Below are 27,345 nucleotides of genomic sequence, written 5' to 3'. Positions count from 1 at the left end.
GGTGGATGGATAGATGAATAATAAGGGAGTGAGGCTGAGCCACACTAACAATAATAACCACCCTTCTTGAGAGTCTACCTGTGCCAGGTGCTTTATGTACACAACTACCTGGAATTCTTACAGGAACCATGGATAGTTCCCATTTCACAGAACAGGAGTCTCCAGAGGCTATCTCCTCACTCTGTCCACTGGATTAGGCTGCCTCTTATGACTCTTCATGGGAGCCAAATGAAAGGTTGGCTGCCTGTGAAGGGGTGTTGGAGGGGAGAATGGGGAGATGGGATGGGGATGGGAGGGATGTCATCTGCCTGAGTTTCATGTGACCCAAAGCATACCCTGTCATGCCCCACATCAGCATTAGCAAGCATAGCTCTGTCCTGCAAATGCAAATGCTAAAATAAATTTAGCTTCATTCTCCAAAGGGCATCTTTCCCCCTCCCTGCAGTGAATGCATTTCCATAATTTTATTCTGAGAGGAAATAATCACTCAGCTTTTTAAAAAATGGGCCTCTTTAAGTATGTCTTTTTGCCTTCTTCCATCTTTTACAAGCTGAATAGCAGTTCTGCTCTATGATCTGTGTTCTTTTTTCATCACTGGTAGACATAACAGATCTCAACAACATGGGGAGGCAGGTAAAGCAGTGTTGGAAAGGTCAGGGGAGCCTGGATGTAAGAGCAAAAGAAAAGCAGGAGCCCCTTTGCTGATGGCCACACCCCTCCTTTCTTAATCCAGTTGGCACCCAAGTTAGACCAGCTGACATCAAAGCTGGTTCAAAACAATCTTTTAAAGGAAGAAAACTATGCAGGCAGGAGTCATACAGTGTAAGACACCCTGGGTCTATATGCAGACGGGGCAGGTGCCTTTGCTATTCTTAACTTTTCCATCTGGAAAGTGGGGATAATAATACAGAACCTGCTCAAGTGACCTCAATGTGCCACTGTTCGGTTTGTCTGATTTTTGGTAAGGAGGTTGGTTGTTTTAGGATCCCATGAGGTTGGGGACATGGTTGAGACAAGAAGATGAGGGTTCCCAATTGACCACGGAAAGGCTCTCTTATCTTGAGTTTGGAGGCTGGTTGACCTTCCCAGGGTGTTACTAGGTCAACATGTTATCTCTTTTGTTGTACCTTAAACCTCATTGTGACAGGGGCTGGTTTTCTATGTAAACCAGATACTCCACATATGCAGGGACCTTGGATTCTGGTCTTTCTTTGCTAGACTGTGCTTATCCAGTTGCAGGAGTTGTGTGTTTCTCTGGCCAGGCTCCCGAGAGTGCAACAGGTGCTCTTAGGTAATTATCCCTCCTCTCCAGACGCAGGCTCAGTCCTTACGCATGGGTCCCCGTGCCCTGGTCAATACTATATAAATGCCAAGGCTCCCTTTTCCCATTAGGTAATATAATTTTTCCAAAGGTGTCTACCTGACCCATGCTGAGACAATTGAATTTCTTTTCTGGAATTTGGACTTTGGAAGAGAGAAGCAGAGACTGGGATTCACACATACAGCTGTGCTGACAACAAAAGCCAGCAAAACATCGTTGAGTTTACTCAACCACTTGACACACGCAAAATATTTGATAAAGGTTTACTTTATTATTGATATTATTCTTTATAATCCTTCCAACAATCCTGCCATGTAACTATTTTCTCATTCTAAGGATCAGATGAAGAGCTCAGAGATTCAAAATTCATCCCAAGGCAGAGTAACAGAGCTAGAACCCAAATCCTGCTCAGTCTGCTTGCAAAGTCCCTGCTCTTGCCATTGCACCTTGAGCCTTGTTTGCTTGTAGCATCATGACCCACCTTTACAGTGCAAGTAAAAATAAGAAGTATGCTCACAGATTGGCTTTGAGCGATAGAATCCAGGCACAAAAGAGCACATACTATATGTTTTTAAGTTCAAAAACCAGCCAAACTTTACTATGATAATAGAAGTCCAGTTGTTACCTTCATGAGGGGAAGGGGAGAAGGCACAAAGGGACGTTTCTGAGTACTGGTGATATTCTGTACCTTGATTTGAATGCTGGCTACACAGGAATATTTACTTTGTAAAAATTTGTTGAGCTGTATACTTAAGATTTGTGCATGTTATTGCTCTTGTGTTTGTTATATATCAATAAAACATAAGAAAGGAAGAAATGAGAAATAAACTGAATTTAGGGAGGAAAACTGCCCCCTTTCTCTCACCCTTCATATTAACCAGACTGTTTTTACTCATTTTACTAAATTCAATAGAAAACATGATAGCTTTATTCATTTTCCTGTATCTTTTTCAGACTTAATTCTTAAACATCTCTCTCATATATATGTAAATATATATGTATATAAATATAATTACAGTCATCAGCTAGATGCCAAGTTTTCTATTTCTGTATTTAGTAGTAATCTTAAGCTTTTTACAGCATAATTATCAACTAAATGGCAATTGAATTTTTTTCCTGATATCCTGTCTTCATATTTTCAATGATCCAATTTGTTTTATTATCTCGTGAGTAAGGCCAGAAAGCTGTAATGACTGTTAATACTCTAGAAATTAACAACCATTATTATTATTTTAGCCCACTTATTTATTATGTTTAATATATTTAATGAAATTTTTAGTAAAGTATAATACACATAAAGCCACACAAATCCTTAGTGAGAACTTGATGAATTATCCCAAAGTGAGAAGTCCTAGCCAGAGCAATCAGGCAAGAGAAAGAAATAAAAGGCATCCAAGTAGGAAAAGAAGTCAAATTCTCTCTCTTCACTGATAATACAATTCTATACTGGAAAACCCTAACAACTCCACAAAAAGGCTCCTAGAGGTGAGAAATGACCTCAGTAAAGTTTCAGGATACAACAATATATAAAAATCAGTAGCATTTCTATACACCAAATAATATTCAAGCTGAGAGCAAAATCAGGGATATAACCCAATTTACAATAGCCACACACACACACGTAAAATATTTTGGAATACATCTAACCAAGGAGGTGAAAGATCTGTACAAGGAGAAGTACAAAATACTGCTGAAGGAAATCATGACACAAACAAGTGGAAAAACATCCCACACTCATGGATTAGAAGAATAAATATCATTAAAATGGCCATACTGCCCAAAGCAATTTATAGATTCAGTGCTATTCCTATCAGCTATTTCTATCAGAAAAATGACCACCAACATCATTTTTCACAGAATTAGAAAAAACTATTCTAAAATTCATATGGGATCAAAAAAGAGCCTGACTAGCCAAGCAATTTTAGGCAAGAAGAACAAAGCTGGAAGCATCACACTACCTGACTTCAAACTATACTACAAGACTACAAAAACCAAAATGGCATGGTACTGGTACAAAAGGAGACACATAAACTAATGGAACAGAATAGAGAACCCCAAATTTGCATACCTACAACCATCTGCTCTTCAACAAAGTTGACAATACCAAGCAGTAAGGAAAGGACTCCCCATTCCATAAATGGTTCTGGGATAGCTGGCTAGCAGAAGAATGAAACTGAACCTCTACCTTTCACCGTATTTAAAAATTAACTTAAGATAGATTAAAGACTTAAATGTAACACCTACAACTGTAAAAAACCCTGCAAGATAACCTAGGAAATAACATTCTGCACATATGCCCCAGCAAAGATTTTATAATGAAGATACCAAAAGCAATAGCAACAAAAACAAAAATTGACAAATAGGACCTAATTAGACTACATAGCTTCTGCACAGCAAAATATACTATCAACAGAGTAAACAGACAACCTACAGAATAGGAGAAAATATTCACAAACTATGCATCTGACAAAAAGGTCTATCCAGAATCTATAAGGAACTTAAACAATTCAACAAGAAAGAAACAGTCCCTTTAAAAAGTGGGCAAAAGACGAACAGATACTTCTCAAAAGAAGACATATTTGGCCAACAAATACATGAAAAAATGCTCAACATCATTAATCATTATAGAAATGCAAATCAAAACCACAGTGAGTTTACCATCTCACACCAGTCAGGATGGCTATTATTTTTTAAAAAAACTAGATGTTGGCAAGACTGCAGAGAAAAAGGAACAACACTTAGAAACTGTGGGTGGGAATGTAAATTAGTTCAGCCAATGTAGAAAGCAGTTTGGAGATTTCTCAAAGAACTTAAAGCAGAAGTGCCATTCAATCCAGCAATCCCATTACTAGGTATAAACCCAAAGGAAAATAAATCATTCTACCAAAAAGATACATGCACTCATCTTTCATTGCAGCACTATTTACAATAGCAAGGACATGGAATCAACCTACATGCCCATCAACAGTGGACTGGATAAAGAAAATGTGGTACATATACACCATGGAATACTATGCAGCCATAAAAACGAATGAAATTATGTCTCTTGCAGCAATGTGGATGCAGCTAGAGGCTGTTATCCTAAGCAAATTAATGCGGAAAGAAAAAACCAAATACCCCATTTTCTCACTTATAAGTGGGAGCTGAATATTGTGTACTCATGGACATAAAGATGGGAACAGCAGACACTGGGGACTACTAGAGGGAAGAGGGTAGGATGGGAGTGAGGGTTGAAAAACTGCCTACCTGGTATATGCTCACTACTTGGGTGACAGGGTCATTTGCATACCAAACCTCAGTGATGTGCAATTCACTTACCCATGTAACAAACTTATACATGTACCGCATGAACCTAAACAGTTGGGAAAAAAAATTATACCAAAGTGAGCATACGTGTGTAACCACTACTGAGGTCAAGAAAGGGAGTATTTCTAGCTCCCTGGAAGCCCTTTTTGTCCCCCTTCCCAAACACTATCCTCTACTTCTCCCCAAGGCAACCACACCAGAGATTAGTCCAACGTGTTAGAACATTATATTGAGAACTGAAACCTCCTGCAATCACAGTGCACTGTCTGCATTAACATGATTTTATCATTCCAAAAAATTCTTGCTCAGGAAAATAAAGTTATAGGTAATCTTATTGTTTGTTTCAGGTACTTCCCCTAGATTCATTTATCCAGACAATAAGCCACTCTTCCAGACATCATCAAACCCCTTCTCAGGACAAAGAGTAGGCTCATAAAATGAAGAGCCCGTGTAAGATTGCTGCTTTCCCTTCCTTAAATGTTCGGTGCAATTTACCAGTGAAATCATCTGTTCTTTGTGGGAACATTTTTCATTATGGATTCGATTTCTTAAATAACCAATAGCAGTATTTGAGTCATCCATTTCTTCTCTTGTTGCTTTCAGTCAGTTGTGTTTTCCAAAGAATTTGTCCAGCTGAAGTTACTGGTATAAAGTAGTTTATTATATTGCCTTATTCTTTTTTACTGTCTGTAGAATGGGAACTTACATCCCCTCTTTTATTTCTAACATTAACAATTTTGTTTTCTCTGTATTTTCTTTATTACTTTTGGCCTCGTTCACTTTTCTATTGCTTTCTATTTCAATGATGTCTGATCATCTCTTTATTTCCTTCCTTGTAGGTTGAGTTTTCTTTTCCTAATTTTTTAAGGTAGAAATTTAGATCATTCATTTTAAAAGCTTACCTTTTTTCTCATATCAGTATTTAAAGCTGGAAATTTCCTTCTAGATACTTTTTAGCTGTATCCCACACATTTTGACATGTTTTTTAAATCAGTCAGTCAGAAACATCTTATAATTTTACTATTAACACATGGCTTGTTTGGAAGTATGTTTCCTATTGCCAAGTACTTGGAGGATTTTCTAGAAGACTGATTGTTATTAATTTCAATCTCAATTTGGCCAAGAGCATAGTCTGTAACATTTTAATCTTTTAATATGTATTGAGACTTACTTTATGGAAAAGCAGTGGTGTATCTTGGTGACTATTCCTCATACCTTAGAAAATAATCTGTATTCTGCTGTTGTCAGTTGGGTATAAATTATGCAAATGTCAATTCATTAAAATTGGTTGATAGTATTGATAGTAGTTGCTCATTCTTCCACTAGCTACCAAAAGAGGAGGTTACAGTTTTCAACTATTATTGTCATTTCTCTATTTTTTCTTTTAGTTTTGATCAGTTTTTGCTTAATGAATGTTTGTGATTTGTGTGCATATTTACTTTGGATTGTTATTTATTTTATTTTATTTTTTTGGTGAATTGACACTTTCGGTATTTAGGAATTAGAAAATTAATTTTTAGGCCAGATGCAGTGGCTCACACCTGTAATCCAATCACTTGGATCACCTGAGGTCAGGAGTTCAAAACCAGCCTGGCCAACTTGGTGAAACCCCGTCTCTGCTAAAAACATAAAAAATTAGCTGGCGTGGTGGTGCACACCTGTAATCCTAGCTACTCAGGAGGCTGAGGCAGGAGAATTGCTTGAACCTGGGAGATGGATGTTGCAGTGAGCCGAGATTGTGCCACTGCACTCCAGCCTGGGCAATAGGGCAAGACTCTGCCTCGAAGAAAAAAAAAATTAGTTTTTAAAAAGTTAGAAAATAAAGTCCCCCTTTATCTCTAGTAATACTCTTTATCTTGATACCTACTTTGATCATTTTTTCCAATAATTAAGGTTTCACCCTGTCACCCAGGCTAGGGTGCAGTGGCACACTCATAGCTCACTGAAGCTTTGTCCTCTCTGGCACAAGCAAACCTCCCACCTCAGCCTTCCAAGTAGCTGGGACTACAGGCACATGCTCCCACACCCAGCCAATTTGTTAATTTTTTTGTAGAGACGAGATCTCCCTATATTGCCCAGGCTGGCATTGAAATCCTAGGCTCAAGTAATCCACCTGCCTCTGCCTCCCAAAGTGCTGGGATTATAGGAGTGAGCCACCATGCCCAGGCAATTTTATTCTATAGCTATAATTACAGTGCTCGTTTGTCCAAATGAAAACAGAAGACAAATAACAAAACTGTTGATTACCAATCATGTCTTAAAAGCAGTAAGAGGTTCCATAACACCCAATAGACCAGTTCTAATGTTTTCCCTAAGATAAATTTAGCAGCTCCAGCTTCTTCAGTGTTTATCAAAATACAAAAGAACAAAGTAGAAGTTGTCTTTATCAATGGCAGATCAGACCCCGGCAGGCTGAGAGAGAGCAAGCTACATCACACATGGAGATTGGGTGCTCCTGAGGGGCTGTGGGTTTAGATGGGCAGCCTGCCCAGCTCGCACGTGCTACGGCCAATGAGGCCCCAGACACCTCGCTCGTGTGTCTGAGCAAGCGTGAATGCTGGGGACAAAGGGCCCATTTTGGCCTCATGCTGTCTAAGGGACAGTGGGGCCCTGCATCCCCCAAGCTGGCCACAGCAGGTGGGCAGGTAGGGGTGTCGGCCTGGGGGAGAGTGAGATGGCCATGAGCTCCAAGCCCAGCTCCTAGTAACCTTGGGAGCACAAGGACAAGCACAAGGCTGTGGAACACAGGGTGACCCACGGACAAGTGAGTTGTGGGGATCTCTATTGTGACCATGCCGAACTGACTGTGGGCCACTCCACTGCCTCACATTCCTGAGGGGAACGACTGAGCTGGCAACTCAAACTGCATACCTAGGCTAGGCAGGTCTCTCTCCTTCCCATGTGGTCAAGTTTTCTTGGCTTGGATTTTTAACTGTTTTTTAAAATGCACTGAGTTCTGGTTAAAAACCAACCACCTGGCCAGGTGCGATGGCTCACACCTGTAATCCCAGCACTTTGGGAGGCCGAGGTGGGTGGATCACGAGGTCAAGAGATTGAGACCACCCTGGCCAACATGGCAAAACCCTGCCTCTACTAAAAATACAAAAATTAGCCAGGCGTGGTGGCTCGTGCCTGTAGTCCCAGCTGCTCAGAAGGCTGAGGCAGGAGAATCACTTGAACCCAAGAGGCAGAGGTTGCAGTGAGCTGAGATCGTACCACTATACTCCAGCCTGGCGACAGAGTAAGACTCCATCTCAAAAAAAAAAAAAAAAAAGAAAAAGAAAAAAAAGAAAAAACAAAACAAAGACAACCAACCACTACAATGGATCTGAACACATCTGAAAAGCCAGGGGTACACCCTGCTCTCCCCACACAGTGACTCCTGGAGGCCAGATGCCCATGGGCCTACATCCCTCCCCAGCTCTGAACAGTGAGTTGATTTCACTTTTTACAATAAAAGCTGAGTAATATTGCATAGGAGTACCAGAAACTGCCATATTGGAAATAAAAACTATTTACATTAAATAAAAAGACTGGTCGAAGTCTGTGTCTTCCACATTTACAGCACAGTGAGATGCACATGGTGACTCAACCACGGAGGCAGCTTCTGGCACTCACACCATGAACTACACATTTGCTACATGAGAGTAAAGTGGAAGGCAAGAGAAGGAGTGAGAGGATCGGGGTTCGTGTTCACTTCTGGTTTGGGAGCTGCTGGGACAGCAGTCCAGTCCTTCACAGAGTCTGTCGCCGCTGATGGTGTGGGTGGCCTGAATGTACCAGTTCCTGTGGTGTAGGGAGTGAGCCCCAACGTGTCTGTGATCCCAGCTGCGTTCTTGGTGTTGGGGAGGCCCTGCTTGTTGGTGAACACCTGGAGGACTGCATCCCGAGACTGACCCCAGCTAGCATCCTCATGAGCCCCTCCTGGGCCTCGTCCATGAGCTCTCTGTCATTGCAGTCTCCCACGAGGATCAGGCCTTTTGTGTGCTGGAAGTAGTGGCCTTGTCCTGGCCACCCACATCTCACAGGATGAAGCTAATGTTCTTGTACTCCACGTTCTCCACGCTGAAGTCTAAGGTGGGGACGGTGGTCATAATCTCGCCCAACTTCAGCTTGTACAGGATTGGCGTCTTCCTTGGAGCATCCAGGCCCACCATGATAATGGACACTTTTTTTTTTTTTTTTTTTTTTTTTTTTTTGAGACGTAGTCTCGCTCTGTCGCCCAGGCTGGAGTGCAGTGCCGCAATCTTCGCTCACTGCAAACTCCGCCTCCCGGGTTCACGGCATTCCCCTGCCTCAGCCTCCCAAGTAGCTGGGACCACAGGCGCCCACCACCACGCCCGGCTAATTTTTTGTGTTTTAGTAGAGACAGGGTTTCACCATGTTAGCCAGGATGGTCTCGATCTCCTGACCTTGTGATCCGCCCACCTCAGCCTCCCAAAGTGCTAGGATTACAGGCGTGAGCCACCACGCCCGGCCAATGGGCACTTCTTTTGTGCCAAAAAAGCCCTTTAAGAAGTTGATGAAGATGTTCCCCATGCTTGCAAGTGGGTGGAAGGACGCTGGCCAGGGACACCTCAGTGGCAGCTCCCCCAGCCAGGCATTGGTTCCGCTCCCTACTTTGATCTTAATAGAAACACAATAGTTCTCTTCTGCTTATTTTTTCATAAAATTTTTTCTATCCTTTTGCTTTCAAATTATCTGTGCTCTTGTGTTTAAAGCGCATCTGTTATAGACAGCATATACTTGGATCTTGCCTTTTAAATCTAGCTTGACAATATCTGCCTTTTAATTACAGTGTTGTTTGGTCCATTTTTATTTAATATAATTATTCACATGGCTGAGTTTAATGTTTTGCAGTTTGTTTTCTCTTTGTCACATTTGTTTTTTGTTTGATTGTTGGACCTTCCAAAACTAAGCAAAGAGAAGATCACCTTAATCAAATCAGGGATGAAATTATTAGAAGCCTCAGTCCTTGGGAGGGATGTTCTAGTTCCTAGTTGCTGTTACACCTAAGTATTAGCCCTTCATATTTTCCAACTAACAGTCTTGAATATTTTCCCAAGCTGCTCCTTTTTGGAGAGCTGTGAGCCTTATTTTATTTCTCTCTAGTCCTGTGAGAATCCCCAAAACCCTACTCAGCTTCCCGGAAGCTCAGCTTTTGCTTTTGGAATCAGCAGCCAAATTGAGCAGTAAAGGAGCTGCACTTCCTGGCTTTACTGGATCTTGTCCTGTAAGCGCTTTGCCTCGGTAACTTTCTAATGCTTTCATGGGCATTCTTCGTATTTTGTTTAGGTTTTTTTTTTAATCGTCTTCAGCAGGATGGTTGGTCTAAAACAACCTAGTCAGTATTGCTGGAAGCAAAACTCATCATTATCATATGTTATTATTTACAGAAAAAACAATTCACAGATGTCATGACCTCATCTGGTAACGTAGCCTGTATAACTTAACTGCTATATAACTTGGATAAGTCATTGCCCTGCCCTGAGACCTGAGTTCCAACACTGGCCACTCAGAAACATTTGGTCTTTAGTATGTTTTTTGGGATCTTGCAGGGATTAACTCCAAAAATAATTTTGTTTTGGTAGTTGTTTGATTGTTTTTTAATTCTTTGGAATTAAGCTGCATTATTAATGATTATGTAATTAAAGTTCTGATGCAGTTAACAATTTTTATTATCGAGAAGGGTCAATTCATTTGATGTAATCACAGCGTGCTATCAAGAGCAAAACTTAATTTTGCTTTGTGCCCATATTTCTCCCTAAATATTATTTATTTGCATTTAACTTATTTTAGCTTAATAGAGATTTACCCAACCCTCTAGTGACATTTTCAGGACATGATTTTAAATGACACCTGTTATCCAGTCCCATCACTTTGTCTTATTTATATTGTTGTTTCCTCAGGATTGGAATAAGTGACATGTCATGATTTATTTATTTATTTATTTATTTATTTGTAAAGAGTTTGGTTTAGGGAGCATTGCATTGGAAATATACAAGTAAATTTGGTTTCAAGCATCCTAATCTGTTTTTCACTCGATGAACTGAGATTTTGATTCCTTTTTAATAAAAAAGGGGGGAATGTCATGTAAGAAAGCACCCAATGAAAGCAGAACCCAGAAGGAAGGATGAGGTGGGAGAAGCTGGCTGAGAGGGAGAAGATGTAGAAAAACTTTGGGAGATCAAGTTTGTCATGGAGAGGGCAACGGGCTGGGAGCTAGAAGACCTGGGTCCTAGTCTCAGGGCTTCTGGCTGTCAGACTTTGGATAGGTCACTTCTGCCAATGAGAAGCTCAGGAAGGTGAGGGTAGGGAGAGCAGTTCTGAGCAAAGTCCATGTCCACGGGAGGTGGAGGGTCTCTTTACCCAGTTAATTCTGAGGGTTTCCAAACAGTAGATATCCCAGGCCTTCCTTGCATGTACTCTAGGATCAATCTACCAGTAACTTCCTATCTCTAGCCCTCAGTTTCCACGTGTATAAAATAAGGAAATTGAAATCAGTAATGTTTAAGGCCTCTTATAAGCCCTAAAATTTCAAGACTTTGAAAGGAAATTTTAAGATCTTACCCAGCTTTAGAAGTTTGGAGGACCTTTGAAATTGATGCAAAATTTTGTGTGTCATGTGTATATACAGATGTGCTTTTTTCTGGGGAGAGGGTTCTTAATGTCATCATTAGGTTCCAGGATGTTCCATGAATGCAAAAATATCAAGAAACAAATGGAAAATTAATCTTAGTAATTTAATTATAATACTCTAACAAGCGTCTTATTGAATAGCTTCTGAGTGTTCATATGGGCACATAGATGAATAAGATGCAGTTCATGCCTTTGAGGAATGGTTAGTCAACAAATCATCAACAGAAGTTGTATTGGTTCTCCTGGGATGTGTTGAATTGGGTCAAGAAATTCTGGGTCCTAGTCCTAGTTCCTGTAATATTTGGCTGTGACGCTGACCCTCAGTTTGCTCAACTAAGAAATAGATTAAATAAAACATATTTTGCTCCCTCCTTAAGGTGGTTCATTCGATCTATAGGTTAGAGCCATGTTAGGTACAAGGGATACAGCTGTGAATGAAACTGAGTCTGTCCCATGGAACATAGATCAGTTGGTAAGCTATGGATTTGATTTTCCTGGGATAAATGTTACAGTGTGGGTGAGAAGTGAGAAATAGATACTGTTATTCACCTCAGACAGGAGCCTGAATAAATGGCTTTATTTTCTCTCCTCCTTTTTATATTAGATTGAACTCAGAGAATAAAAAAGCATCTAGACCACCAATTTGCCCACTATGCTTCCTGAATACAGAGAGATAACAGAGATGGGAACTGTGAGGTTTCTCTAAGGGACAGCCATATGTATTTTGCAAAGTGATCTCTGGGCTTTAGGAGATACTTTGGTTGGAGGATGCTGGAGGCAGCTGCTGGGAACTGAAAAGGATTAAGAGTATATAATGATGCTCCCAAAATGATGGGTTGAGCGTGGGATAAATGGCATTATTTCAAAAGCACATAGAAATAACTATGTTACTAAAATTTTACAGACTTCTAAAATAATATAGGGGCATCTCTATAGGCCAGAAACAGAGAAAGAAAACAGTAAACCATCAGCAGTGTGTATATTAGGGACAGACACTTAAATGAATATATTTAATAGTCTATATGAGATAAAAGAATGAATAAAATTCATTGATTTTTGAACAAGGACAGTGATTATGAAGCAAGAACAAGCAGTTAATTTGTTATTTTAACAAGTGCAGCATTCTGAAGATTATAGAAGAGTAAATCTGTAAACTCTAAGGTTAATTATTAAAAGATAAAGAGGTAGAAAAGATGAAAGTAAAGATAAGTAGAGGGGACAGAGCAAGAAGATACAACCTACCTTCAATAGGGGTTAAAAAAGATAAAATAAGGTGCTGGAAAGATGACATGGGAAAATTTACTGCCTGAGAAATTCCCAGAACTGAAGAAAGACTTGAGCTCTCAGAACAAAAAAAATCTGTGAAATGGAATTTTAAAAAAAATCAAAAACAAAACAAAATGAAACCTGGGCACAATGTAGCGCTGCTTCAGAATAAGCCCCGAAAGGGAAACCTAACAGCTACCATAGAGGAAAAGCAGATTACCTCCAAAGGGGTACAATCAGTGCCATCAACTTCTCAGGAGCCACATCAGATGCCATGAGACAATGAAGAACCAGCCTCAAAGTGCTAAGGATATGTATCTTTGAACATGAAACTCCATATCTAGCCAAGTCTGTGTTTTAACAAGCCTTCTAGGAGATCCTGAGGCAGGCTGAAGTTTGAGAACCCCTAGGCTGCAGCATGCTCTCCACAGACATCTAAGGGAGGACTTTTCCATTCTCAATGACTCATTACTAACTCCTTTGCTCCTGCAAATGCCTGAAACTTGGCTTGCCAAATTCTGCTCACTTTTGCTAACACCTGGAGTGGGTGGTATAACAGGGATATATCTTAACCTAAACGAGTGAAATCGCAAGGGGGTTGAGTTTCAGACATTTGTAAGGTAGGTTGGAGTGGGACAAGGAGGGGCTGAGATAAGAGGCATTATTTGGGGATCCAGATGGCTTTCCAGCAGCCACCCACATTATACGAGATGTTGCTTACTTGGGAATCGGACTTGGTCCGTGGGGAAGTGAGTCATCCTTATCTTCCCTCAGCCTCAGTACTCTAGAAGTGGAGGCTCCTCTGGCTGAGCGTATGTCTATGTGTTTAATGATTTCTTTGCACCAAGACAGAGCTTGAAAGAAAGTTTGCAATAAATGTATATGAAGGGCATGAGACCTACTTGCTTGGTTTTCAAAAGGTTTATTTTCATTCTTTCTGGGAGATGCCCTGAAGGAACTCTTTAGAGATCTTTCCTGCCAGCTAGTTCAGGTATTTACTGTCTGGCTTTTCTAGCTCCGAGTCCAGTTTTCTGCCTGAAGGACTTTTGTCATTTTTAAAGTGTTTATTTTTCCCTTTGGGTAAAAGTGAAGAAAAAATGTGACTTTCTATTAGTTAGCAGTGGAGAAGTGGTTTAAAGCTTTGCTTTTCAAACATAGTGGTGATCAGACTTGTCTCCTAGGGACCCAGAGCCCGGAACTAAGAGGAGTGGGTGGAAGTTGGTCTGGAAGCCGGCAGCATCACTGTGTACTGTGCCTTGGGCTCAGTCCCAGGTTAGATTGTCTTATTCATCTGAGAAGGAAATGCGTTTTGGATGGAGGGATGAATGAATAAGTGTTTGTGTTTTCTGGTTGATTTGGTTTCTGTTTCCTGGCACCTAAGGCAAAATGATCAATCCCTTGATAAATACTTTAAAATCTTTGTATAACATCCTATAGCATACAGAGTGCTTCTATGCTCACTGTTTTTGACTGAGCCTGCCAGGGCCACTCCGAAACTTGGAGAAAATGTGTCACCCAGTTCCGCCTTTGGGACAAAGGAGCTGAGTCTTGGGAACATTTAAAACTATACATTCAGGAAGGTGCTGAATCAGGACCAAGAGTCTGTCTCTTTAGATTTTCTCCTCAGTTAGGCAGGTAATGGAACAAATTCATCTACCTTCCATTCAGGGCAGGGGAAGGAGAGAGTTTACTAGAAAACCACAACCATGAGAGTGATAACATCCTTGCTGCTATGAAGAAAATGAATTATCTGGTCCCTGCTTAGCCCCTGTGCCATTACCAACTGGTAACAACCTGGAGGCAAGGGGAATAAGAATTTGTCATCTCAGTCTCCAACATTAATTCCTTGAAAGGGGTCTGAAAACAATAGAGAAAATTGTATTTTCAGCCACGCTTGCTCAAAAAGTAATGCTATTTAAATCAAGGGCATAACATTAAATCACAATTATAATTCGATGAAAGTACCTGGAGAGGAAGAGGATAATGTAGTGTGGGTTTGGGGAGAATCAAGACTAAATAGTCCCTGTTGATTATGATAAAGAAGGAGAGAGTGGTGAAATAGATACTTCTGGAAAATTGCAATGCTACCACTGTGTATCCAAAGGCTACACAGGGTAAATTTGGAATCCATTTTTCATTTTTCTTACTAGTTGTTCTGTACTGGTTAATAAATATAACTTTGCCTCTCACCCCCATCTGGGGTACAGGAGAAAGTGATCAAAGGATCACATTTTAAAAATGGGTTTTATTATTTAAATGACTGGTCTTCTCTTTTTTATTCCTATTGTTTCAAAACAGTTGAGTTCTTTTTTCTGATTACCATGCTACAGATGTTTATCATAGAAAGTTTGGAAAAAACAGTAACCATAAAGAAAGTAAAAATCACCTGTAGTTCCACCACACAGACAGCAGTAATATTAAGGTGGTATTGTATTTACATCTAAAATTTCATCCCCACACCCACACACAATCCACTAATTACCCAAGTTCTCATCAGCCTAGGGTTGCTACTAAAGCCACTTCAGGAAGAAGCCCTTCTTTTCTTCTCTTCCTACCCTGTCCTCTCTTTGGAGGGACACATTACCAAGGCTTAAGGAAGGTGGTGACCAGTGCATCCTGATTTGCTAGGGACTTTCTGGTTTTCGCATGAAAAACCTTACATCTTGGGAACACCTCAGTTCTAGGCAAACTGGGATGGCAGGTTTTCCTCTATCTCCTCCTCCCACCGCATCAGCAGAAAGCAAGACTGATTCGGTCCTGGAGAGCTGGTGGGAGGCTGGCACTTGGCGGCCATGTTGCTCTGCTGAGCAAGGTTAATGTGCTAAGGTCACTGCTCATTCATCTCAGGGCTCTTGCTTCCTGTTGGGTCTGGGCCCAGGCACAGTGAGCCTCGTGAGCACACCATTCCCTGCCTGCCTTAGCAGCACTTAAAGCAAAAAGGCAAAGCAGTGGATTGGTTAATAAGTTAGTCCTGCTATGCTCGTCCATCTACCTTCCATTCAGGGCAGGGGAGGGAGACAGTTTACTAGAAAACCATAACCTTGAGAGTGGTAGGGTCCTTGCTGTTATTGAGAAAATAAGTTCTCTGGTCCCCGTTTGGCTCATCCTGCCCATTGCCCACTGATTACAACCTAGAGGCAGGGGGAATGGGTATTTGTAGTCCCATCTCCAACACACAAGCGCCTTGATGTGCAGATCCCTTTAAAGCAATGAGAAAACTAAGGGTTTTTGATGTGGATGCTAGGTTGACTTCTAGTGTAATGTAGCTCATTGTAGTATTATCAGACATGAACTGAGTGCTTTGTATATTGTGAATTGAAACATATGAGAGAAATTTTTCTTTGCTGGGGAGACTGATTAGAAAATCAGTGAATCTGGGTAGTAATGGCTTGTGATTCTTACAACAAGTTGGTGGATTTCCTAAGGGCAGGGTACGACTTGAGTTGGTGGCTCTGGCTCAGTGAAGGCTGAATCAAGGTCAAACAAAGATGAGGCCTCTCACTGGAACCAGCTTTGGCAGTCATGGAGCAGGCGTGCTAGTGTAGTACTTCCCTCTGCTCACTTTTGCCTCTATAGCTCCACCATCCTCCCTTTTCCCACACTTTATCTAGACACCTGGCACCAGCCCTTAAGGAACTCTTCAAGCCCTAACCATGCTTCCCATCAAAACTGACTGTCCTGAGGTCCCTTCCCTCAGGGGGTGGTACAAACAGCAATGACGAATTGAGCCTGCCCATCTGGGTGAATTTAGTGTCTTGGCAGCTCCTTCTGCCTATGCCCAAGGACCCCACCCTCCTCTAAGAGCCTGGCACTGATATTCTCTGAGTAGGAGTTTTGCTGCATTCTGACTCCCACCTTCACTTTGTCTCTTCTGCCTCTTTCTGATCTTCCACGTTCCATCCTGTCTCCTTCTCTGCTTGGGAACTTCAGAGTCAAGGTCGAGTTGGATGGTCTTCCTGACTGGTTTTGGTCTCTACCCAAATTTCTGAGATCTTTTTTTTTTTTTTAAACTACCCCACATCTCTTGATTCCTGCCCAATCTTCAAGCATTCTAAACCACCAAGGCCAACAGCACCTGAGAAACCAGCAGAAGCCCATCTCTGGCAGCCCTACCAGCCGGCCCATACTCAGAGCAGAGAGCAAGGAATGTGCTTGGTTCCCAAGACAACCATCTCAGATTTAGAGGGGGAAGCTGTTCAGGGACAGAGCAATAGGTTTCTCGACTGATTCCTTTCACTGGGGTTCTTGTGGGTTAAGAGATGGGCCCCAAAGGGAGGGTAGATATGGAGCCAGCATGTTAGATCACACAATGACTGGAATTTGTTCTGTCTCTCTACAACACAGAAAGCAGTTTCACAGCCACAATCTCTGTGCTCACACCAAAGTCCTGTGGGAGGGACAGCCCTGGGCAGGAGGCTGATGCAGGCAAAAGAGCATCAGCTGTGAAGCCTAGCTGTTCAGGGTTCAAATTCTAACCCAGTGAGTCCCTAGCAGAGTAACCTTGGCCAGGTACTAAACCTCTCATCTAAATTGGGGAAAATGCCTTTCTCACAGGGTTAGGAAGATTAAATTATATAATGTGTTAATATACTCATCAGGGAATGTGGCCTATTAAATAATAGGTGTTACTACTATGTCTTTTTTTAAAGTTTATTGTGGGATCAGAATATTGACAGAGCTGTATCAGTCAAGAGCAGTATTCCCCTTGCTAAAACTAATAGGCAGCCCAAGCCTGGCTCCGTCCAACCACCTCTTCCAATGCTCTTTAACTGGTGGTGCTTTATGACACCAAGCAATAGATGATGATTATTGTTTCCACTGAATAGAGTAAGTTCCTTGATTGGTTTAACATATATAGACTGCCTGAGGGAATAAAAACATCACCATACAATAGGTTAATGGTAAATCAAGGTCTTTGTAGTTGTGGCGGGAGAAAAGGGTTGGCTGCTGGAAACAGTATGGTGCCCTGGAGGCGGCTTACATACACACTTAAGAATTCTTGTCACCTTTAGCAGAAGATTAGAATTCAATGGATATGAATGCTTATGCAGAATCTTCTCGTTCCCTGACATAAATTTCGCAGGGACCCTCCTCCATTACTCGATCTTCTAGGGACCGTTCAGGGCACTTGTGTCCCTGTTTGAAAGTGTAACTACTTTCCTTGAAGGTGCTATTAAATGTTTTCATTGGCTGTGGTTGTGCAAAGTCATTTTGGAAAGGAAGTTCCATGGAACTGAGGTTGGTCCTGCTTTGTTTGACGCTGGAGGTCAGTGACCCACAGTGGTGGTCATGGATGCACTGGGAGGCGGTGGAGGAGCGCCGCGTCTTCTGGTAGTTGTTCAATTCTTCTGACAAGTCTGCCAGATCTGCAGAAATGTCTTTGTCCCTTAGCGAAAACAGTTCATAATAAGGAGGATCAAACATTTCTTGGAACCCAGTTTTATGAAAAGCAGTTTTGCAAGCCATGACCTTTTCTTGAGGCTGTTTCACTTGTACTAAAACAGAAATAATGAGAAGGACCAAGACAGTCTCTGAAGTAATGCCAATAATGGTCCCATGAGTTTCAGTGATTTGTTCAAATAGTCCTGCCTTTTCTCTTTTCTTTACAATGATTTTCATCCCAAGGGTATACACAATTTTGGACACCATTACAGACTAAAGGGTTGTTGATGCACATGTTGCTATGGCAAAAGACAGTGCCGCCTGTGCAGGCAGCTGATGATCCAGCAATCTTACTTTTAGCTATATACTCCAAAGAATGGAAAGCAGGAACTCAGTTACTTGCACACCAAAGTTCACAGCAGCATTACGCACAATAGCCAGAAGGTGGGAACAGACAAGATGCCTACTGATGGGTGGGTGGATAAACAGTATGTGTTATGCTCAACAAAGGAAGTAAAGAGAATTTGAGCTAAGCCGACTACCTTCATCTGCCCACATTTGTATTACTCCTGTTTCTGTTTTAAGCATTCCATCATTGGCCACAGTGCCGCAAAACTTGGCCTTCAGGTTTTCAATAGAACTGCTTTCGTCATAGACTGCAACAAAGTCTCTCTTGGATTCATTTGAGTGCTCCATTGGATAATCTAGGAACCTCAAATCCTAGCTTTCGGAGTGGCTTTCATGGTCCCGATGCAATCAACAGCTTGGCCAGGTTTTGTTTTCTCTTCTTGTACCTGACTAGAGCGCACTATTCCATCGGCTCCTGAGAGCTCAAACCCACAATCTCCTAGGTAAGTAAAGTGTGGATCTGGAATAAATGAATATTAGTTCTTTTCATCAGAACTAAACTTAATCCACGTGAATCTCCCTGTTGATCTGATTAATGGAGGGTTTTTCATGCCTCAATAATGATCTGTAAGGGGAGAGAAAGCAAATGGCCCATCTGGAACTTCCAAGGGATCAAACTGACACTCAAATGATGGCTCTATATAATAATGTTCATCAAAGCTCGATTCTTTCACATGGAGCAGCTTCCAAAATGTAGATACACTCCTTGTTTGGTGGATATAAGACAGGATAATTTGGTGAAGCAAAATGACCTCATTGCTGGTTTGAACCCAAATATCACACTGGATTGCAGGAATGTGCTTGATTCCAACATTTTGTCCATCTTTGAGGGCCAAGCAGAGCCCCTCCAGGGCCATGTTCCCTAACTGCCGGGCGCTTCGCGAGGGGCTGAGGCTGCGGCGGCGCTGCTCCGTTCCCATCGCTGGCTAGCAGCTGCCTCCCCACAGGGCAGGGCTCAGGTCCTGCGGCCTGCCATGCCGGAGGGGCGCCACCTCCCGCCCCTACGCACACCCCCCCATCCCCCCCCGCCGCGATAGGCGCCACCTCCTGCTCTGCCGCACCTGGTCCCACATACGGCCTGGGGCGGGGCAGAGGAGTGCGGATGCGCTGAGTGGGATCACTGAAGTGTTAACCACTATATTTCAGATAAAGAAACTGAATCCTTAACACCTGAGTCATTTGTACAAGGTCATATGGCCAATTCGTAGCTAAGCTGTAACTCACACCCTGCCTACTGATGTCTTACAGCCTTAAAAGAGGAAGGGAGAGAGGAAACAATGTGTCTTAAGCTTCTGAAAATAGCTGTCGGTTTCCAGAAGATTGTCATGCAAGACCCAAGCCACAGGTCTAGGTTTTAATATCCTTTATTGAGTCCTCACTGTATGCCAAGAATTTAACTTTATTATCACATTCTTCATGGTTCACCTACAAGTTTGGGGCTATTACCCCCATCTTTCTATCTCAGAAGGAAGGTGAAATGTTTGAACTTAGATTTAAATCCAGTTCTGCGATGTTAGTGGCTTGTTCTTAATCACTGTGCATGGCCTCTCCTTATGGGCTCACATGCTGTAGACCTTGCAGGGGTTATGATACAAAGCAGGAAAATAATACTAAACTTGGAAAGAGGCAGAAACCTGGTGTTACAGGTGGAGACAGGAGGCCTAGGGGAAGTCGAAAAAGCAGCTTTGGTAGGATTTGACCCTGGGGAGGACACACTCCTGACCTTCCTTTTTCTTTTTTTTCTTTTTTCTTTTTTTTTAAAATAGAGTCAGAGTCTCACTCAGTTGCCCAGGCCACAGTGCAGTGGTGCAATCATAGCTCACTGCAGTCTCAAATTCATAGGCTCAAGCAATCCTCCTGCCTCAGCCTCCTAAATAGCTGGGACTACAAGTGCTCACACCACCACCCTTGGCTATTTATTTTATTTTATCTTTTTGTAGTGATGGGGTCTTAAAATGCTGCCCAGACTGCTCTCAAACTTCCTGGCCTCAAGCAATCCTCCTGCCTTAAGCCTCCCAAAGCTCTGGGATTACAGGTGTGAGTCACTGGGCCTGGCCCTTCCTCCTTCCTGTGTGCTTGTTCTTGATACATTCTTTTTTGCAGTCCCTGGTTTAAAAAATCCAGGCCTGAAGCAAGTGCCAAAATATGGCTGCCAATGCTGGGAGTCTGTGAGCCAGAACCCCAATCTGATGAGAGTGATTTGAGCTGAAGTTCAACCACAGTTCCACAGCACTGTCTTGTCAGTTAGGCTGCTTGGATGTCACCCTTGCCATTATCCTTCATTTTTTTCCAAAGCAACATTTCCCCGTAAGGAATGACACAGACAACACCAGGGAATTGAAGAGTCAGTTGCCACTTGTTTTTGCATATCTATTCATAGAAGAAAGAATGTCAAGACAGTGACAAATCTTGGGCTTTGTCATCAGAGAGAACGTGGCTCTCCACCACTTATTAGCTGTGTGACTTTGTAAAATTTACCTAACCTCTCTGACCATCTGTAAAATAGGAATAATTAGGGAAGAGGGGACTGTGCCAAGGAAGACTGCACCAGTGGTACCACCATCATCCACCACATCCCAGGACCTGATTCTTGCCTCAGAAAGCCCAGAGATGCACAATTGTCAGTGCTCAGGTGATGAGACCTTCTAGACTGTCTCAAGCTGAGTAAAGTGCACACCTGAATGAGGCAAACACCAGAATCCTGACTGATTTACTTTACAGTGAAAAGTAGTTCTGTCACATGGAGCAGAATGCTTGCATTAGCATGACTAGTCTGTTTACTCCTCTCAACTCACTTGAGAGGTCAAACCTTCAATGGACAGTTGCTTTGATACATATAAAGCAGAGAAGGCAGAGTTTGGATAATTTTGGGGTAAGATCACTGGAGTAATTTAAAATTTGCTTTGAGGGCCTACTCTATGCCTGTTATAGGCTTATGTCTCCCCCAAAAAAGTTCGTGCTTTGAAGCCCTAACCCCCATATCTGAGGATGTGACTGTATTTGGAGATGGAGCTTTTAAATAGGAAATTAAGTTAAAGTGGGGTTGTTAGGATGGGCCCTGTCCAGTCTGACTGCTGTCCTTATAAAAAGAGATTTGGCCACAAAGATGCATAGAGGGAAGATGGTATAAAGACACAGAGAGAAGATGACCATCTACCAGCTAAGGGGAGAGGCCTCAGGAGAAACCAACCCTGACAATACCTTGATCTTGGACTTCAGCCTCCAGAGCTGTGAGGATGTACATCTGTTGTTTAAGCCCCCAAGTCTGTGGTATTTTGCTGTGGCAGTCCTACTAAACTCATACACAAGGCAGCATGGTATAGGAGAATCTCTCAATAATGGTCTTCCAATCAGCAGCAGTAGTCACACCTGGGGGGTGTTTCTAAAAACAAGGAGGGGGCCAGGTGCGATGGCTCAAACCTGTAATCCCAGCACTTTGGGAGGCCAAGGTGGGTGATTGCTTGAGGTCAGGAGTTCGAGACCAGCCTGGCCAACATGGTGAAACCCCGTCTCTACTACAAGTACAAAAAATTAGCTGGGCGTGGTGACAGGCACCTGTAGTCTCAGCTACTCAGGAGGCTGAGGCAAGAGAATCACTTGAACCCAGGAGGTGGAGGTTGCAGTGAGACAAGATCACACCACTGCACTCCAGTCTGGGAGACAGAGAGACTCAGTCTTAGAAAAATAAAAAGAAGGGAGGGCGGGCACCAAAAGCTTGACCAGTATCAAAGGGTCAGTCCCCAGCAGGGAAGGCTGGGTGTGAGTAAAGCTCTGGCGTCCCCATGGGTTTGTCTCTGTGCCCAACCCCAGTGATTGACTATGCCTGAATCCTCCAGGGAGCGTGGGAATGTCAAAGAGCTGTTCCACTTGAAATCTCTTCAGGATCATGGGATGAAGTAGGCCTTTCCCAGGGCCCTCCTGGAGCACACCATGAGTGTGGAGAGAGCCATTGTCACCCTAGCTGGGCTGCAGCCTGGCTCTGGCACAGAGGAGTGCTGAGCTATTGTAGAAAGTGTGACAGCCTTGCGAAATGGCAACGGTTCCAGCTGAAAACACAGGCTTTAAGTCACTTTGCTGAAAATCAATCTGCTGAAAGCTAATTTACTAAAAGCCCATTCACCAAATGACCTAGTTGTTGAATTATTTAGGAGTTTTTATGAGGCTTTTGTGTCATTCTTGTGCCTGCCTCTGCCCTGCCTCTGCATAAATCAGATTATATATGAGTGGTGCTGATGTGCTGGGAGGAGGGGAAGGTTCTTAAACGCAGGCTACTGCAGTCTCTATTTTTGTAGACTTCTATCCTGCCTCAGCTCCTGAATCTGGCCAGTCTCTGCCTCTTATCTACTATTTTGACTCAAATGAGGATACTTTCCTTTAAAAGCAATTTAATCTCTTCTGTATTTTTGTAGGTGTGTGCTTTGGCATTCTGTAAAGTTAGGATTGCTGTTGGCTGCAAGCCACAAAAAACCAGACTAACAAGTTAGAAGTTTTTTTTTTTTTCCCATGTAACTAGAAGTCTGAATGAAGCAGTGCAGAGCTAAAGCTTTCTCATACTTCTTGATGTGCTGTCATTGACCTTGGCTTCAGTCCTCATGTGGAAAGATGGCTGCTGCACCTCCACACATCACATCTATATTCCAGGCAGGAATCAAGGGACGGGACAAAGGGCAAGCAAGAGCTGGACTACGCCTCATGTCAGAGAAACCAGAGCTTTCCAAAGCCCCAGCCAGCATACTTCTTACTGTCTGTCACTGGCCAACAGTTGTCACCCCAGTCTGTGCTTCTGCCCACATACCTATTCCCACTGCTGTATCTGGAGGTGAAATGATGTTGGGTGAACTACCCCAGGCCTGGCTTAAGATTTTATTTAAAAGCAATGTTTTACTCCCTGAGTGAGAGAATAGGACTTTTTAAGCAGCTGAAATCTATAGAACACATTGGGTCATAAGAGTCTATGAAATGGGGTTGTTACTGTCACTGTAATCTCATTTCTACCCACTAGTTGATGAAGTCTAAGGAAACTCAGTATACAGAGGTGAATAAGACATGATAAGCATGAATTCTAGAGCCAGATAAAATGTGTTCTGGATTATAGGAGAGATCAAACAAGGTGTTTTAGGGTTCGGAAGAAAGAAAAGAAGCCCCTCCTGGTGTAGAGGATTAACATGAGCAGAGTGTCATGTACCTCTAATGCTTATTTTTAAAATTTACATCGTTGCAAATTTATTTCTATTTAGTGGTCACCTTTGCTACCTCTACATGCCTGGATTCTAATTCCTAAGCCTCTGGCTGAGCTTCCTGAATGCCAAAGGAAGAAAAAAGCCCCTTGAGTATTTCCTGACAGCCCCAGGTGGGCTCTTAGGAGCAGTAAGTGACTCAGAAAAACCATAAGAAAGATTCACCACAATCTGATTTTTGTTATTTTACTGAAAATCTGTTGGCTTACAGTTAGCAAGCAGTATTGTTAAATCATCATAAACATCACGAAGACTAGCGCAGGCAGAAAATTGGATAGTTCTTTAGGGAGAAAACAGTCTATTTTCAGTTATAATACAATAGCTATTCAGAACAAAGAGAGAAGATGGTTTTAACCCCAAATAGAACTTTCTTATAATTAGCTGTGGAGCCCTAATTTCTTGATCTGTACATTGGGAATAATTATAGCCACATGTAGAAAGCATTACTGTTATTCACCAACATCTGGTTGTCCTTTGCTCTGAGCACAGGGGTTCACTGTAGTTCCCTGCTCACTTGAAGTTGGTCCATCTAACTTGTTCTGGCCAATAAAATGTAAGTGGAAGTGCCAAGTCTTCCAAGTAGAAGGATTTAATAGTGATGCAGTCTTATCACTCTATTTTCCCTGACCCAGGAATTGTGGAATTAGTGTTGATAGGGAGGGTCCACATGATCCAAACAGCCTAGAGTCCCAGCCAACATGTGGAATGTTGCTCAGACTCAGAGCCAAATCTCTGAGTAAGAAATAAAAAACTGCTAAGAAAAGGATAAACCTGTAAGATTCTGTGTGTGTGGGGGGGTGTTTATTACTACATATGGTTTGTTACTACAGTATATCCTAGCCTATTCTGACTATAGACATCACAGAGATTAAAATTATAGAAGATCTCCCATAGGAAATTATCTAGAAATTATCTAGTATACCTGCTGCAATAAAGATCTGACAATATTAGTATTATTTATTAATGAAGTACAGAAAAACACTTAGGGTATTAACAAACGGTGCTGGGAAAGAAATGGATAGTCAAAAGCAAAGGAATGAAGTTGGGCTCTTATCAAACACTCTATACAAAAATTAACTCAAAATTGAAGACCTAAACATAACAGCTAAAACTATAAAACTCTTAGAAGAAAACTTAGGAGAAAAGCTTCATGACATTAGATTTGGTAATGATTTTTTGGATATGACACTGAAGGCCCAAGCCACAAAAGAAGAAATAGACAAATTGGAGTTCATGAAAATTTTAAATTGGTGTATGAAAGGACTATCAACAGAGTAAACAGGCAACCATGGAATGAGAGAAAATATTTGCAAATCACATGTCTGATAAGGGATTAATATCCAGAATATACAGGAAACTCCCAAACTCAACAGCAGCAACAACAAAAATCTGACTAAAAAATAGACAAAAGACAAACAGGCATTTATCCGAAGAAGATATACAAATGGCCAATAAGCACATGAAAAGACACTCTACGTCACTAACCATTAGGGAAAGCAAATTCAAAACCACAAGATAGCACTTCACACCCACCACCCACTGAAAAAGCTGTATCAAAAAAACTCAGAAAATAACAAGTATTGGTGAGGATTGGAAAAATTGGAACACTTCTGGATTGGAGCACTGCTGGTTGGAATATAAAGTAGTGTAGCCACTATGGAAAACAGTATGATAGTTTCTCAAAAAGTTAAAAATCGAATTACCATATGGCTCGGCAAATACACTTCTGGAAACGTACCCAAAAGAATTGAAAGCAAGGTTATAATAGATGGGATGTTGTCCCCTCTAAATCTCATGTTGAAATGTAATCCCCAATATTGGAGGTGGGGTCTGGTGGGAGGAGTTTGGGTCATAGGGGCGGATCCCTCATGGCTTAGTGCTGTCTTCAAGATAGTGAGCTCTCCTGAGATCTGGTTGGTTGAAAGTGTGTGACATCATCCCCATCATTCTCTCTTGCTCCTTTTCTTGCCATGTGAGATGCCTGCTCCTGCTTCACCTTCTGCCATGATTGTAGGCAGCTCAAGGACTCACAGAAGCTAAGAACATGCTAGCACCATACACTTCCGGTATAGCCCACAGAACCATGAGCTAATTAAACCTCTTTATGTTTTTTTTTTTCTTGTTTCCAGTGGGGTTGGATTTTTAAAATTTTTTTTAGGTTCAGGGAAACGTGCAGATTTGTTATACAGGTAAATTGTGTGTCACAAGGGTTTGGTGTACAGATTATCTCATCACCCTAGTAATAAGCATAATACCCAATAGGTAGTTTTTAAAATTCTCTCCCTCCTCCCACCCTCAAGTAGGCCCTAGTGTCTGTTATTCCCTTCTTAGTGTCCATGTGTATTCAATATTTAGCTCCCACTTATAAATGAGAACATACAGTATTTGGTTTGCTATTCCTGTGCTAGTTCACTTATGATAATGGATTCCAGCTCCATCCATGTTGCTGCAAATGACGTGATCACATTTTTTAATGGCTGCATAGTATTCCGTGGTATATGTGTACCACATTTTCTTTATCCAGTCTACAATTGATGGGCATTAATGTTGATTCCATGTTTTTGCTATTGTGAACAGTGCTGCAATGAACATACGCATACATGTGTCTTTAGGACAGAATGACTTATATTCCTTTGAGTATATACCCAATTACGGGATTGCTGGGTCATATGGTACTTCTGCTATAAGTTCTTTGAGAAATCGTCACACTACTTTCCACAATGGCTGAACTAACTTACATTTTCACCAGCAGTGTATAAGCATCCCTTTTCTTTGCAACCATGCCAATGTCTGTCATTTTTTGCCTTTTTCGTAATTGCCAGTCTGGCTGGTGTGAGATAGTATCTCATTGTGGTTTTGATTTGCATTTCTGTAATGGTTAATGATGTTGAGCATTATTTTTCATATGCTTGTTGGCCTTGTGTATGTCTTCTTTTGAAAAGTTTCTGTTCATATCCTATGTCCACTTTTTAATGGGGTTGTTTTTCTCTTGTAAATTTAAGTTCCTAATAGATTCTGGGTATTAGCCCTTTGTCAGATGCATGGTTTGCAAATATTTTCTCTCATTCTGTATGTTGTCCATTTACTCTGTTGATAGTTTCCTTTCAACAGAGTAAAAGGAAACTAAGGTGCAGAAACTCCTTAGTTTGATTAGGTCCTGTTTGTCAATTGTTGTTTTTGTTGCAATTGCTTTGGCATCTTTGTCATAAAATCTTTGCCAAGGCCTATGTCCAGAATGATATATCCTAGGTTATCTTGCAGGGTTTTTATAGTTGTAGGTTTTACATTTAAGTCTTTCATTCATCTTGAGTTGATTTTTGTATATGTTGTAAGGAAGGAGTCCAACTTCAGTCTGCTGCATATGTCTAGCCAGTTATCCCAGCACCATTCATTGAATAGAGAATCTTTTCCCTGTAGCATATTATTGACAACTTTGTTGAGGTTCAAATGGTTGTAGGTGTGTGGCTTTATTTCTGGACTCTGTATTCTGCTTCATTGGTCCATGTGTCTGTTTTTTGTACCAGTACCATGCTGTTTGGTTACTGTAGGCTTGTAGTATAGTGTGAAGTCAGGTAATGTGATGCCTCTAGCTATGTTCTTTTTGCTTAGGATTCCCTTGAATACAAGCTCTTTTTTGGTTCCATATGAATTTCAAGATTATTTTTCTAACTCTGTAAAGAATGTCACTGGTAGTTTGATAGGAATAGCATTGAATCTGTATATTGCTGTGGGCCATATGGCCATTCTTACAATATTGCTTCTTCCTGTCCATGAGCATGAAATATT

The 27,345-nt window shown here is 41.7% G+C and overlaps 1 protein-coding gene and 1 pseudogene across 1 annotated transcript; both read right to left on the bottom strand.

Annotated features, from left to right (window-relative positions):
- Nucleotides 1-8,320: 8,320 nt before the first annotated feature.
- LOC116813860 (ADP-ribosylation factor 1-like) lies at nt 8,321-9,166 on the bottom strand (annotated as a pseudogene).
- Nucleotides 9,167-17,575: 8,409 nt separating this feature from the next.
- LOC116812706 (neuropilin and tolloid-like protein 2) lies at nt 17,576-17,998 on the bottom strand. Its single transcript, XM_032758500.1, has one exon. It carries the CDS (start codon nt 17,996-17,998, stop codon nt 17,576-17,578), a length of 423 nt encoding a protein of 140 aa, XP_032614391.1.
- Between the last annotated feature and the right edge of the window lie 9,347 nt (nt 17,999-27,345).

Source organism: Hylobates moloch, unplaced genomic scaffold (assembly GCF_009828535.3).
Source record: "Hylobates moloch isolate HMO894 unplaced genomic scaffold, HMol_V3 SCAFFOLD_9, whole genome shotgun sequence".
NCBI classification, from domain to species: Eukaryota; Metazoa; Chordata; class Mammalia; order Primates; family Hylobatidae; genus Hylobates; species Hylobates moloch.
The sequence above is the reverse complement of the archived record's forward strand: the minus strand, read 5'-3'. Positions and strand labels throughout refer to the sequence as shown.